The sequence below is a fragment of the Melanostigma gelatinosum genome (genome assembly GCF_949748355.1).
Source record: "Melanostigma gelatinosum genome assembly, chromosome: 12".
Lineage (NCBI taxonomy): Eukaryota > Metazoa > Chordata > Actinopteri > Perciformes > Zoarcidae > Melanostigma > Melanostigma gelatinosum.
In genome coordinates, this window is record NC_136645.1 from 7,802,307 (window position 1) to 7,817,903 (window position 15,597).

General features: G+C 42.4%; 1 protein-coding gene across 1 annotated transcript; it reads left to right on the forward strand.

Moving 5' to 3' along the window:
- Positions 1-3,856: 3,856 nt before the first annotated feature.
- Positions 3,857-15,363, forward strand: p4ha1b (prolyl 4-hydroxylase, alpha polypeptide I b). Its single transcript, XM_079279801.1, has 15 exons — positions 3,857-3,990; positions 6,694-6,776; positions 6,881-6,977; positions 7,153-7,304; positions 7,498-7,635; positions 7,813-8,052; positions 8,334-8,557; positions 8,663-8,839; positions 9,138-9,208; positions 11,599-11,698; positions 11,856-11,909; positions 12,020-12,085; positions 13,168-13,236; positions 13,709-13,805; positions 13,925-15,363. The coding sequence occupies exons 1-15, from the start codon at positions 3,947-3,949 to the stop codon at positions 13,993-13,995; spliced, it is 1,683 nt and encodes a 560-aa protein (XP_079135927.1). The 5' UTR covers positions 3,857-3,946; the 3' UTR covers positions 13,996-15,363.
- Positions 15,364-15,597: the final 234 nt, after the last annotated feature.

Genomic DNA, 15,597 nt, shown 5'->3' on the forward strand with positions numbered 1-15,597 from the left:
CATACTCTGTTTTGATGTTGGTGTGGAGACACATACAGCCTTCTCTCACAAAGCTTTGGAAGCAAGTTTTTGGGAATAACAATTGTCATTAAAATAAGATTTTTGATATATCAATCATATGTGGGCTGTATATATATATATTTAAAACTATGTTACAAACTTCCAAAGTATATTTCTCTGTAGGATAAGACATTCATTCAGCTTTTATTTTTAAAATAAATACTCATCATAACACACCTTATTTGTAATATATATATATATATATATATATATATATATATATATATATATATACACACACACACACACACACAACAAGTTCACGTTCATTGTTGGAAAGCTGTTAAGCATTTCAACTATTGTTCTTCGAATCTTTATTGTTGGAATGCTGTTAAGCATATCAACTATTGTTATCATGTTTCTTTATTGTTGGAATGCTGTTAAGCATAGAAAAATTAGTGTGGAATCCCACAGATTTCCACATTTGACGCTGAAGCTGTTAATTGAGAGGAAAACCAATTTTCTGCTCCATAGAGACCAATGTTAAATTTTGCTTCAAAAACATCTTCCACAGAACACGGTACCCCATTTCTAGATCGCCAATTAAGCCACATTTTTTACACGACAGACACAATTTTTACAGGATCTGTTCTTCAACTCATCCTTCCTCGCACTTATTAATATCGGAGCAATAGGAGCTACGGTTATGGGAGTTTTGAGGATTTGTTTGAGAGGTGTTTCCCTGTTTTATCTCCATGAAATGGCTTCAGGCACACGGGTGCTTTTTTGTTGAAATAATGAATGCTCTTACTAATACTGCTAATATTTCTAGTATTACCACTACTACTACAACTTTTGCTGTTGCTACTATTACTACTACTGCTACTGCTGCTACCATAAATATTATTACTACCACTACTGTTATTACTACCACTACCACTACTATTATTACTGATACCACAACTACTAATAACCAGTACTAATACTACTACAGCTATTAGTACGACTGCTGATACTACTACTACTTCTTCTAATTACAAATACTTCGACAACAACTTCTACTGCTACTACAAATATCACTACTGCTACAACTAGTACTTATTCAAATGCTACTCATACTTATACTGCAAATAATACTTCTACTACTACTACAACAAATATCACTACTGCTGGAATTCTTTTAAGCTACAGAAACCGTTCGAATATCAAAATGTTCAGCTCTTTCAGGAGAGGGGTGATATACCTTCATATTTGTAATCTTTCAACTTTTTGAATTATTCAGCTTTTTGGAATTTTTTTAAAATTGGATATCTATTTTCAGCAATGTTTTTGAGATTCATTTCAGCTTTCAGCATTCCAACGCATTTTCAGCAGGAAATGCATTTTCTAGTTGATCTGTTGTGTTGTGTTGTTTTTTATTATATTATTGGGATTTTTCAGCAATCTCTGGCACAAGAATTTCTTTGGAGATTAATAAAGTTCTCTTATCTTGAATCAATGAACCAGTCAGATGAATGGCTATCTCATCTGAACATGAAACAGAAAATAAACACAGTAATATTCATACTGATGTTAAATGTAAAACAGAGTATAATATAATCCCTTCTATGCCATTTTGCTTGATGATAGTTGATAGAATGTATACATGAATAAAGTGTATCCATAGTGTTTTACATTAGAACGTTTTTTTATTCAATTCTCCTACATAATGTGACGATATTCTGCGGCATTATTCATGCGGAAAAGTATTTAAAAACAGAATGGAGGCTTGCAAAGGTCTTTGTTTATCACAGACATACACACTGTAGTGTTTACACAGGGCATGCCATTGAGATTTGTTGTATATGCAGCCTGTATATGCAGTCAACATAACAGTCAGCCTCTCTGTTTCAGTCTCTCTCTCACACACACACACGCACACACGCGCACACAATTAGCTCCACCCTGTTGAACTCAGTAGCATGCAGCAGGAATTCCCTCCCTCCAGTCACACTTTTTTTCGGATGGGAGGAAGGAATTTTCTGGAATGTGGGAGGAAGAGGAAAGGCAGGTGAAAACGGTGAAAAATAAGTTAGTTTGGCCAAATTAAACTGTTTAAAACTACAAAAGAACATGAGTTTGAATGGGGCTATTGAATCTATGGGCACACAACACATTCCTCGTCAAAGCGTTTTGTCAAATGAAATATGGTTTTTAAAGGAAGGGATTTTTTTATTGATGGACATGGCAAAAAGTTTTAAAAAAGAAGGCACATTTGCAGCGCAGTTTCAACACGTGACAGAAAGGTGACGTTAGCTTTTTACCATTAAGACCACAAATAGCCTACTCATCCATGGCAGTCTACAGACAACAAGACACCTCCCCTCGCAATCCAACGCCAGCCCCCAAAGTCTCTCGTAGCGGGGGGACTTTATGCATGTGAGGTTCTGCACGTAGCGTTCAGACTTTTTTTTTTTTTAGGAATCCAGCCCTTTACCACCAGATGGCCAACAGTGCGCAGAGACATCCCAGATAGGCGGAAGAAGTACCAGACCTCTCTGTGCGCGTGCATCTGCTCACCGCTAACGAGACATCGGAGGACCAGACGACAAGGGGACACACTTCTGCTGCAGGATGCTCTCGTTTAGGTAAATATTGACTCCCGGTGGAGTGCTGTTTTGCTGTTTTTAGCTTGCTAGGTTAGCTGAAAACTAGCTAAACTGGATGAAACTTTGATATAGCACGACAGCTCGCGGCAGCAGCGAATAACACGATAAGACTGCACTGATTATCACGGAGTAATATTAGCTCAATTCAGTAAGCAAAAGCCGTAAATGGCGAGAAAAGAAAAGCGATCCGGAATTTCCCCCCTGGTTCATAAAACTTGCGTCTGTGTTGTGGCATTCCTGTGCAATGCAGCGTGGGATGCTGCTGCAGCTTTATCTTACACACGCGCGCACACACGCATACATTAACAGCGTAATATGCACGGATTGTATTTGTTGATACGTTCTGCACGGTAACAGTCACACACGTCAGTGAGCTCGCGGTATTAGGTATTTTAAGTTGCATTCTTGTTGGTTTTAGCTCATTTGGTTTGTGAGTTAACGAGCAGCACAAGCTGTCTTCCACAAATGAACAGCCCCCTCTCCTCTCCCGCTGTCAGTGAGTTGTTCTGGGGTTATTGAGGGGTTATTCCTGGGGAAGTCAGTCCGACTCCATTGGGCTGTGTTCCCTCATCAGTTTCCCCGGCGGGGAGGGGCGAAGACGTGGCAGTCAGTCCTCTTCTCCATCCGCATCCTGTGTTATCTGACTCCACTGCTTCACTCCCAGCGAAGCTCCGTAGAGCACATGTGTCAAACTCAAGGCCCGCCACGTCATTTTATGTGGCCCGCGAATCCGCCAACAAAAAAACAATTTCAATTAAAAAAATACTTTTTTTTTTTTTTTTTGGAAAAATAATTAAAAGTTAGACTTGAAAATAAAAGTATCCCCATGGTCGACATTATGAGATAGAGAGTTGAAATTGTGAGATAGAAAGTTGAAATTATGAGACAGCATGTTGTCTGTGTACCGACATTAAAACTATCACAACAGGTGGACAGGAGAGGCAACAGCCCGAAAAGCGGGCATTTGGCCTCCAAGAAAAACATCAAATTGTCCAAGAATCAAAAGGCAGACTGCAATCACAGCAGAATATATTTACACAGCTACAGCCCAGTGCAGGCTAAAGGTATGTGAGCAGAGCTCCGCCCAGATACAGACTTTTACAAATGTCAGTTTGTGAAGAAACACCATCGCAGACCGAGTTCATGAACAAGCAGCAATCTAACAACACAGCTAAGAGACGAGCAGGTACTCGTCTTCTTCATTAGCTGTTGATGAAGCACAGACAACACGGATACAGAGCATCTATCCATGTTCATCAGACCTGACTCTCAGTGAGGAGCTCTTGGATGTAGCTGCCATGCACAGGACGACGACAGGGAGGAACAGTAGTGATGCAGAGAGGTGACACAAACAGCTTTGAACAAAGTTAATGTAATAACTTGTGTTTGATATTTGTCTTTGTTATTTTCTTTAGTAGTTTGATCTTTGATAGAGTCATGTGGGTTTCTTAACCCTCAATTAAAATGATTTATGTTATAATAACAGAAATGTGTTTAAATATCATTTTTCATTGATATAACTGCATGTACAACATTTTTACACTTGAATAAACAATAATCAAACACAGAGAGAGTTATTTAACAATATGTTCGGAGAAGTTAGTTACACAGTCTTACAGTTACAACCGGCCCTTTGAGGGCGACCGTGATGCTGATGTGGCCCGGAGTGGAAATGAGTTTGACACCCCTGCCGTAGAGGTAGTGAAGAGGTGAAGGCCATTTCTCTGCGAGGAATGTGCTAAAACACAGCGTTAGACTGAGTGGAGGAGTCTTACGTTTACTGAAAACTGTAGTGAGGCTGACACAATGTCACCTAATGACCATGTGTCGTTCAAAAGGGCTCACATGTGTGAATGCTCCTCAGTTTGTGGGATTGGGACCATTTTATCATATCTCACTGTCAAATATTCTGTTAATGAATATTACTTTTTGTATTATTACTGATCTGTTCCCTGCGTATATTGTGGATGAATGTTGTGTCAATGCCGTGACAACAGTTGGGTTATTTTTCATAGCTTCTTTGTTTTTGTGTAATTTCTTCAACATCAAAGAGCATTATTTATCAGTTGTTTTTTTTAGGGTGTATCCTTCATCCAAATGTGATAAATCCTCTTTACCCACAATCTACATGAAGCTGATTGTGGGGGGGGGGGGGGGGGGAAACAATCCTGCTCATCAAACATGTCTGAACAAAACCAATTCACACATAGTTGTAAAGGTCAGGAAATAAAAACGTACCGGCAAGTTTAATGCAAAATAGTTTTCTATAACCAGTTCAAACAAACAACCCCTCAAGTGTCTGATAGTTTAAATGTTGAATTTCCTTCAGGAATGTTTTGGAGTCTTCACATGACGCGTACAAGCATGTACACATACAAACACTCTCACTACCACTCACTGCCATGTGTGACATGACACACAGATCTTAAATATAAGTGGTATACTTACAGCTTTAATCTTGACATTACACTTAAACAATGTTATTACAAGAGCAACACCGTTGCTGACACCCTGTCATTATAATAATTATATTCTATTGAGTTTTTATCCTGAAAATCTAAGTGGCAGAGGCATATTTATGGTATTGTGGACTGAGTGGCACCACAGTGGTAGCAGTCAGGGGATAATGGTAATTTGTGTCTTGCCATGGAGTGTCTGCTTGACTTTAATGTAATTAAATGATGCTTTAATCAAATACATCGAGCTCTGACACATTTATTTTCCTTCCTCTCGGCTGCGTGCTGCTGACCTGAATTGAAATGTCACGTGGAGTCATTCTTTTATTTTCTCTGAAGGCTTGTCCTTGTGGCAACGATGGAACCTGTCTGAGCCTGTTGTCTGCTTCCAGTGAAGGCACGCTTTAGAAATCTGCATCGATGCGCGTTTCATGCATGACCTTTACTTTGCCACTAGGTATGTGTGTGTGTGCATAGCAAGCCCGAAGGTGTGTGTGTTGGTTTGGAAGGGTTTTTCTTGTGCGTGCAAGTGTGTTTGTTGTGGATATTTCCAGTAGTATTCTTATTATTGTACCTGACAACTCTTGCGTTTGTATTTCAAAAAAGTCCTAATATTAGAAGAATAAAGTCCTAATATTAGAAGAATAAAGTCCTAATATTACAGGAATAAAGTCCTAATATATCAAGACTAAATCTGCCTGCCCTACAGTTTGCTGTAGCCTACATGAAGTTATTGCTCTGCACTCTGCTGCTATGGTAGTATTCCCTTCGGACCGTCTGACAGACGCAGAACCCGTTTGAGACTCTCGGGATGAGAAAAATGAAAGGGAAGCGGCTGTACTCTGCTCTTCAACAGAGGTGGAAAACCGAAACAAACAGAAAATGTTCACGCAGAAGTATCACCAATGTGTGGCGTATTGCGAGTGCAAAAAGAATCTGTTCCCCCAGAGTTTCACAAGTCAACGTCAGAACCCATCGGCGGTGCCACGCCTCACAGGCCAGTAGCCCTTTAGTAGTTATATGACTATGCCAACTGCAAAACCAAACCAGACACAGTATAAGCAACCGCAGACTTATATTTGGCTTTGTGTGGTAGTCGGGAGGCTGCACTTGTAAAAAGATGAAGGAGATGCTCCCAACTTTTCAAGGCTTTGATGACTCCATCTGTTTTACCTTTTGATGCACCTAAATATCGATTTGTTTCCCAGGTCTTGACATAACTGCTGCTGATATTTCTGCTATTGAAGAGAATAAAAAAGATAAACTGCCCAGTGTAGGTCTCTGGATTATCTGCTCATAAACGGGGCTCACAACCATGTTTTGAGTTCAATAGGAGCAGCACCGTAGGGAGTAAAGGGACAACAAAATCATAACTCAGGGAGGTTAAGCAACAACAGAGGAAGAAGCATTCTAGACGAGATGTAAGGTCACTGATGTGTGATGCGGCTCACTAGAAATGAAAGCCAGACGTTAAATGACTCCAACTTGAAACATCTGTCTGAATTTAGAGATGTTGGGTATGCTAGTCAGTGTAACAGCCTGCAATTAAGTCATGGTTAACGAATCCAACTCTCTCCCTCCTTCTTCAGGATGGAGCTGCCATGTTTATGTTTACTGCTGCTGAGCTGTCTGCAGTCGCTCTCGGCCAACCACGAGTTCTACACCTCCATCGGTAAAAACAACGTCGCGCAAACACACACCTGTAACGATGTGATGCCCGTTGTCGGTCATCGTTGCAGTGTTGACGTTGAAGTGTCTCTGATTTGTGTCCCTCAGGCCAGATGACGGATCTGTTATACACAGAAAAAGACCTCGTCACCTCGCTGAAGGACTACATCAGAATGGAGGAGAACAAGCTCGAGCGGGTCAAACGGTGAGTTTGTGGACACGAAGCTACACACACAGATATGCATCCATGTACACGAGCATACAGTATCAAACACACGAATGCACTCAAAAACAGATATTTATGATTAATAACGTGTGATTGCTCGTGGATTGAAGTGCCTGCAATCTATCTTAGTTGTATATTGTCATCCTTGCGATAGGTGGGCTGATAAGTTGGATTTGTTGTCGGCCGCAGCCATACAGGACCCCGAGGGCTATTTGGGGCACCCCGTCAATGCCTTCAAACTGATGAAGAGGCTGAACACGGAGTGGGGCGAGCTGGAGAGCCTCGTGCTCAGTGACACCACTGAAGGTACATATGAGTTATTGAGATGGAAGAGAACATTACTCGTTAATCCTTGCCACATGTCTGCCTTAATAAAGTATGATCAGAGTCACTCCATGCAGTCCCACTGGCCGTTTATTTATTGTCTTCACTTGTCTGTATCCCGTACATAATCATCCTACAATATCCTTCTCTGTGCTCTCCTGTCCGCCTCTCTCAGGATTCATTTCCAACCTGACGATCCAGAGACAGCACTTCCCCACAGATGAGGACCAGACCGGGGCGGCTAAAGCTCTCCTCCGGTTGCAAGACACTTACAGACTGGACGCCAACACGATCTCCACAGGAGACCTACCCGGTAAGCACCTTCTATCTGTGCACACCACATCTACCCGGATGTCTACCACTACCACCGATAGTCACAGTAAACAGCGGGCCATAAGGGAAGAGAGGGTTTCTCTTGGTTTCTATGTTGTTTACATTATAAAGAGGATGGTTCAGTTTTCTTCTATGTCAATGTTCCTCTGCATACCAGGAGCGAAACACAAGATCCAGATGACAGTGGAGGACTGCTATGAGCTGGGGAAAATCGCCTACTCTGATGTCGATTACTACCACACAGAGCTGTGGATGGCCCAGGCCCTGAAACAGCTCGACCGGGGAGAGGAGTCCACGATAGACAAGGTGACGCTGCTCGACTACCTCAGCTACTCCATCTACCAGCAGGGGGAGATAGAGCGAGCCCTGGACTACACCAAGCAGCTGCTTGCACTGGGTGAGTCCCTCCACACTATCAAGTGCACCAGGGGGCATCTTTTGCAATGTGAAGTGACAGTGCAAGTTTGGATTCTAACATTTCTGTTCAAGGTAAATCATGTCACATAAACATCAGACAGATTAGGAATTGATGCTTTTTGTTTAGACTGAATAAATAGCATGTAACAGTAATTATGTCATGTTGGAAGCTCAGTTATTGTGATTACAGCGGGTGTGACATTGCTGCAGTCGTCACTATTTGTAATCACCTCTATTAATTCTGTTGGCGTCTCATTTTAGACCCAGAGCATCAGCGTGCCAAGGGCAACCTGAAGTACTTTGAGTTCCAGTTGGAGAAGCTGAAAAAGGCTGAGGAGGACCCAACTCAAAAGGAGAAGGAGCGAGGGAAAAGAGAAACGACTGAGAAGAAGGAGAAGGAGAAGCCCAAAAAGAAGTTCTTAACTCCACAGGTCCCAGAGAGGAAGAAGTATGAAATGCTTTGTCGTGGAGAGGGCATTAGAATGGTGAGGAGGACAGAAAGATACGCACACAAAACACAATTTCTAACTTAACAAAGACGTATCGGTCTCAACTCCTTTTGCTCCTTGCTTTCCTTTTCTCTCAACCAGACCCCCCGCAGGCAGAGCCGGCTGTTCTGTCGTTATTATGACAACAATCACAACCCCATGTATGTGCTGGCGCCCGTCAAACAGCAAGATGAGTGGGACCGGCCCTACATCGTCCGCTTCATCGACATCATCTCCGACCAAGAAATGGAGAGGGTCAAGCAACTGGCAAAGCCCCGAGTAAGTGATTCTCCATGGTTTTGCTACGGTGCCATTTGATGATTGCGTAGGACGTTTCAGAGCTTGGGTCCATGTTTACTTCCTGTCAGCGTCTGTCATTAGCATACACTGCAACAGGAAATAAACTGAGGCACATTTGGGATGTTTATGTGTAATGGTCTTAGTAGGGACATGCGGTTTCTGTTATGTGGTTTTAATGTGTTGAGGGGTGTGGGAGGTCAAAGCTGTGAGGCTGGTTGATGTGATTCTGTTAGTTTGACATGATTTGTGTGGGTAAATCGTGTCCCTGGCTTCACAGCTACGCAGGGCCACCATCTCAAACCCCATCACAGGAGTGCTGGAGACAGCGCCGTACCGGATCAGCAAAAGGTAAGGCCTGCCCAGGAGCCGCCAAGAGCAGAGGATATAGGAGAGAGAGCTGAGGAGGAGAAAGTGAGATGGTTTTCCTCCTTTTTCCCCCTCAGTAACTCATCCCCTTTATCCTCTGCTCTCCCGTCCGTGCACATCACTCCATTTCTCCGCCTTTCCAAAGCTTAAAGGCTCTTGAGCTGAGGCGCAAGATCCAGCTAGACACATTTGTAACACTATTATTGGTCCATAATTCCTTTGCAATATGTGACACAGGTGAAAGGAAAAGAATGCCTTATAGAGCTAGTTGATATGAACATAGTTGCTTTTGTGAGCCAGGAGGTGTATCAGAGGCACTCATTGATTCTCTGCTGGTATATCTTCTTATTTTGAAATGGACATCTTGTTTTTTTTTCGCTTTGCCTCACAGAGCACTCTCTTGGCTCTGCTAAAGAATAACATTGACAACTAGTGACCGGATCTGCCTTTCTTTCCTCTCCCTCTGTCCTCTAACTTTCCACTCGTGCTCTTGTGCGTATCACACTCTGTCGTCTTTTTTTTCTCCCCTTTCTTTTATTTCTCTTGTTTGTCCTCGACTTCCTTGTGCTGCGGGAACTACTGTAGCTAAGGCGAGCCACGGTGCATGACCCCCTAACCGGGAAACTTACCACGACCCAGCACAGTCTCCAAGAGGTAAGGGGTCCCAGGTCACAGGAGGACCACAAGGCCTCCTACATCCTTCTCTTTATCTGTGTCTCTGTGCCCTGGCTGACACACCTGTTGAGCCCTGCACCCAGTTAACATTATGGAAAAAAGGAAAATGTTTAGCTACACTTGGAAAACTAACACTAGAAGAGGTTTTTAATTTTAAAGTGAAAACTTCGACACCAAATTGAGCTTAAACATAGTTCAAATCAAGATAAACAATCCTTTATTGTTGTTGTGTTTTTTTGGTGTAGCTGAAATATTCTGTATTCCTTCAATTTCCCCAGTGAGTTTACATTTGTAATGGAACGGCACGACTGTGGCAGATTGTTTTCTTCCCCCCCCCCCCCCCGGCCATCCTTCCCAGGTTATTTGAGATCCTGAGCACTGGACCTCTGTTCCCCACTGCACTTTCCAGGAATGAATCCGTCACAAATTCTCTCGTCTGAACTCTCGACAGCTGCTGCGACTCTTCTATGCCTCTTCAAACGAATGAACCAGCAAGAGAGATGAATACACTTCCTGAGTCTGGATGCACATTCTTAGAAACACAGATAGAGATATGCTGTGAACGTGTGGAAGGAGAGAGTGTTCTTCTCATTGTTGTAGATGTTAAGACAGTATTATCCTGTAGTTAGAGGCAGTGTTCCACCTCAATAGATACGTTCTCTGTTGTAAGTTAAACTTTACACCCACAATTTAGCAGGCTTAGCAATTTACCAAAAGAACCCACGTTTCTATTGGTTTTGCAGTTCTTGGGAATAAATGTTTGGGTGTGTGTGCTTACGGTGGACGGGTGTGGTGTTCCTTTGATGTGTTTCGTAGGCGTACGTGTTAGCCAGCATGTATTTCCATATTCAGTGAACATGGAGTGACAGAGGGAGCAGAATGGAAGAGTTTGACGGCTCACTGAGCTGACTACGAGACACATCGGAACACATTTGGTCCGGCATTCCTTTTAAAAAGATCACATATTATATTGTCAACAAAAAACACTGATTTAAAAAAAAGCTGACTCTCTCATACACACATGCACGCCTTAAAGTAGTTTATTGTTTGAATTGATTCTGTCTTTGTCCGTCACGTCACACATGTGTTAATAACGTCACATAAATCTTCAATTCTCTCTTTTTAGTTGTGGTTTTGCAGTGTTTTATGTGGATACTGTGGCTGCTTTTTTTTACTGCTTTAGTCAGAAAGAAATAGCAGTTTGAATTGAATCATGTCGGCCTGCAGAACTGCAGTCGTGTCATGTTTTAATATTTCACAAGAAAGAGTTCATTGTCATGCTCAGTGGGCCTTCTCTGGGACGGAGTATGAAAGGCAGGTAGTGTCGGGGAAGTTTAAGCCATGAAAGCATTTTTGTCGCAGTTCTCAACCAGACTCTTGTGTGAAAGCACGCAGTTTGAAGTCAGAACAACCCTGTACCCAGAGCTGATTGGAGGTTCTCAACCTCGGGCCGGTTTTCCTATTTTTCATTTCCTCCATACCGCCGCTCCCTCTTCTATCATCTGATTTGAAATGTCCAACTTCACTTTCTTTTTTTAGCTTTTCGTGGCAGCATGTGGCATGCCTCTCTGTCGCCTATCTCAGGTCGACCAGAGTCTTTACTACCATCTGGTGGACAAACACGTGACTCACTGACGTGCTGTGTAGAACTGCCCGTCTTCTTTCTCAGTTGCTCTGCTTTCCCTCCTGTATTCCAGCGCTTGGCTCACTGGCTATGAAGATCCAATGATTGACACGATCAACCAGAGAATTGAGGATCTCACAGGGCTGGAGATGGACACTGCAGAGGAGCTGCAGGTAAAGAGTCGGCTTCAAAACAGGCTTTTCTCTTTGGTTTAGATCTTTTTTTCTTTACTGAATAACAAACCCCCGCCCATCTGTTTGTGTATTTGTCGATTGGAAACCTGATTGGTAGAGTTGTGAGACTTAAATCATATTTTATTGATCTCTGTAGGTTGCAAATTATGGCATTGGAGGTCAATACGAGCCTCACTTTGACTTTGGAAGGGTAAGACACAAGTTCATTTATCTGCATGTACAGTATGTTAATACGTCGGGGCAATTACACCTGATTCTCTCTCTCTCTCTCTCTCTCTCTCTCTCCCCCCCCCCCCACAGCACGATGAGCCAGATGCCTTTAAAGAGCTGGGCACCGGCAACCGCATCGCAACATGGCTCTTCTATGTGAGTGAACTCTCCCTGGAGACACCTAAACAACACCTGTGGTGTTAACTTTAGATTGAACTTACACTCTGGCCAAGCCTTCTTAACTCGTGTCACACAGGTGTGTCGGTCCTTCTTCACACATGCAGAGCGTTATTTTAAACTCTAATGTCAAGACACTAAATCGCAACTGATGAACTATGTGAAGTAAATGACATCATGAAGTAATGGCGCAGGTATCTGGGACGTTTATTACACTACTTCAAATGCCTGTCTCAGTTAACAGTCGATCACACACTCATTATTTACATACCTTTTGATGACGTGTACAACATGGACAAGAAAAGAACAGCCGTTGTTATTCTGAAGGCCAACATTACGGGTAAAAAAGCAGATCGTTATTTAAAGTGACTGAAGGAATGTCATCATGTTTTAACTTTTAAAAGGTTGAGGGGAGATTTATGAGAAATGAGGCTTGGAGTAAAATGTAGTCACTGTTATAAAAGCTGCGTATATAAACTAGGGGTGGGGGGAAAAATCGATGCAGCATAGTATCGCGATATTTTGCGTGGCGATATTATATCGATACACGGACGCCAAATATCGATATTTTATTTTATAAACTATTAAAAGTGGACTTTTTCAGTCCACTAGATGGTGCTGAGTTGTTTTCTGGTGAGGTCAGCAGAGGTGCCGGGTCTGCCTGCGTGATTGGTAGGAAGTTGGTCGAAACAAAGATGGAGACATCAGAGAAAGAACTCAGATAAAACATGTTGTTGACACAGTTTTCCTTTGGGGACATAATTTGAAGTTGAAAAAAATAATAAATCGCAATATATGTTATCACAACACTCAGAATATCGCAGCATCGCGACAATATCGAAGTATCGCGATAATATCGTATCGCAAGATCTCTGGCGATTCCCACCCCTAATATAAACTGTGCCAATATATCTAGTTTCAATATTCATGTGAAATGACACTTAAATGGATTGTAACCACGCAGAAAGCAATGAATGTTACCTGAAAACAATGCACTTAACAGTCGTAGTACTGCAGAAGTATTTGCTGTGACAGAAAAACTCTTCTTGTCTGTGTTGTAGATGAGTGATGTGGCAGCAGGTGGAGCCACAGTATTTCCAGATGTTGGCGCAGCAGTTTATCCCCAAAAGGTAAGCGCTTATGTTCCAGCACTGATTACATCGAGTGCATTATGACTGAGTTGGTCACATTATATCACCAACAAATTCCCAGGTTTGTTTGTTTTGAAGTATAGTACACACTATGAATATGAATTAACACAATTCAATTGTGCAAAATGTTGTTTTTGCCACATAGAGAGAAACGGTACTAATTATTCAACACATTCATATGCTATCTCTCTCTCTCGCTCTCCCACAGACCACAATCCTCTCACAGGGCAACCATTTAATGCAAAACAAGATCATGCACTCTAAGAAAATGTCTATTTGTTCATTCCTGCCATCGAAAGAAGGTTTTTTCCCGAGTCCACATCCCACGTTTAACCATCACAAAACGTGTATTTATTGACTGTATTCAGGAGACTGAGGCTGGCATCCGGGCTATTGCTGGAGATTTTGCAGCACCGCTAACCTCCGTTGCCTGTTGTTTGTTTGATTCCAGGGCTCTGCAGTGTTCTGGTACAATCTATTTCCCAGCGGGGAGGGAGACTACCGCACCCGCCATGCAGCTTGTCCAGTGTTGGTCGGCAACAAGTGGGGTGAGCTCCTCTTTGTCTTTGTCTTGCCCGAGTAAATAGCTCTTAAGAGTAAACATTTGTACCGTTTCTAAAGGAATCAAAGGGCTATAAGTTTATCTTTTTTTTGTTTCTGTCTTTAGTATCAAACAAATGGATCCATGAACGAGGCCAGGAGTGGCGGAGGCCTTGTGCCCTAAATGAAACGGAATGATGGCAAACATAAAAGCTTCCTCTTCACCTCCTCGGCCCTCTCACTCCCTCCTTCCTTGTGAACCTCCCCGGACCACAGAACACTGCAGCAGACAGCAGACACACATGGGGTCCAAACGGCTCCCCCCCCCCCTCTACAAACACTCCCCTTTCCTCCCCAGCTGTTACGCTCTGAGCCCACAGATTGTTTGGGTTAATGTCGAGCCCCTGGACAGTTTTAGCATCACTATGACGTATGTCCTTAAGATTGTTGGCTGGTTTTGGAGAAACACCCTTTTTCACTCCACTGTGTCCGTCTTTGCACTCTGTATGAACTCTGTCTCTGAGGCGAGGTTCTCCTTCACCAGTGACTGCTGGTCCCTAAGTTTGAACCTTAAAGGAACAGCTCACGTTTTTAAGAGGCCTATCTGATTCGTTGCATTCCTTTCATTTCATTAGCAGAGCACTGGGCCTGTGTTGTTGTGTTTTTAAACATTTTAAACAATGGGAATGCATTGGGGTTGCACACTATCTCTTTGTAAAATGATTTTTAAAACAGTTTGGTATGTTTCTGAAACTGGCTTATTCTTTAGAGGGATTGAATTAGGGTACAGTAGGTTCACTACATTTCTTTCTTTATTTACATGTGGTAGCAAAGTCTGCCTCCAATAACTTTGATTACATTTTTAAAAACCAAAGTAAGTGCTTTGTGGAAGGAATAGACTCGGTACATCAGAAAATGCTCAGACTCCAAAAATCTGACAATTCAGTGTGGTGTTTTGGTTGAAAGAAACACTTTCAGTTGTGTAACTACTCAGAACTGGTCTAAGTTGCATGGCTACATCTATACAGTACATTTTTCACATATCACATAATGTGTTTGCCTGCCTCAAAGACCAGTGTTCTTTAGTTTTTTTTGTGAAGTCAATTGAATGGTCACACTGTGAGATATTTAGATTTGATGTACTTGAACATAGGGTGATTACAAGTGCATGGACACTGAACACCTGGACACAGACACAGTTACGAACACCCCGATGCTGCGTCCAATTTAGTATTTGTTCATCCCCATTGTACCGGTGTTGTGTGAGGACCCAAACGACCACCAGCTGTCGTTGAAATATTAAGAGCACCAAAGGAACAATAGTAATGAACATTTGGAAGAAGAAGAGCGGGCTGGACACACCACATTGTGCCATGGCAGTTATTTTACAGAGTGAATGATTCTGGTAGGTTTTTTTAAATGGTGTCCAGTGCTTTTCAGTGTGAGAATATATGCGTTTTCCAAGGAAGAAACATTTTATTTATATGTCCCAAGCCAGTTTTGTGTTATTTTTTTGAAAGTCTGAATTTTTTGTTTGTTTTCTACAATAAAGACTGTTGATCTCAAGTTAATAAACGTGTGTGTGTGTGTGTGTGTGTGTGTGTGTGTGTGTGTGTGTGTGTGTGTGTGTGTGTGTGTGTGTGTGTGTGTGTGTGTGTGTGTGTGTGTGTGTGTGTGTGTGTGTGTGTGTGTGTGTGTGTGTGTGTGTGTGTGTGTGTGTGTGTGTGTGTGTGTGTGTGTGTGTGTGTGTGTGTGTGTGTGTGTGTGTGTGTGTGTGTGTGTGTGTGTGTGTGTGTGTGT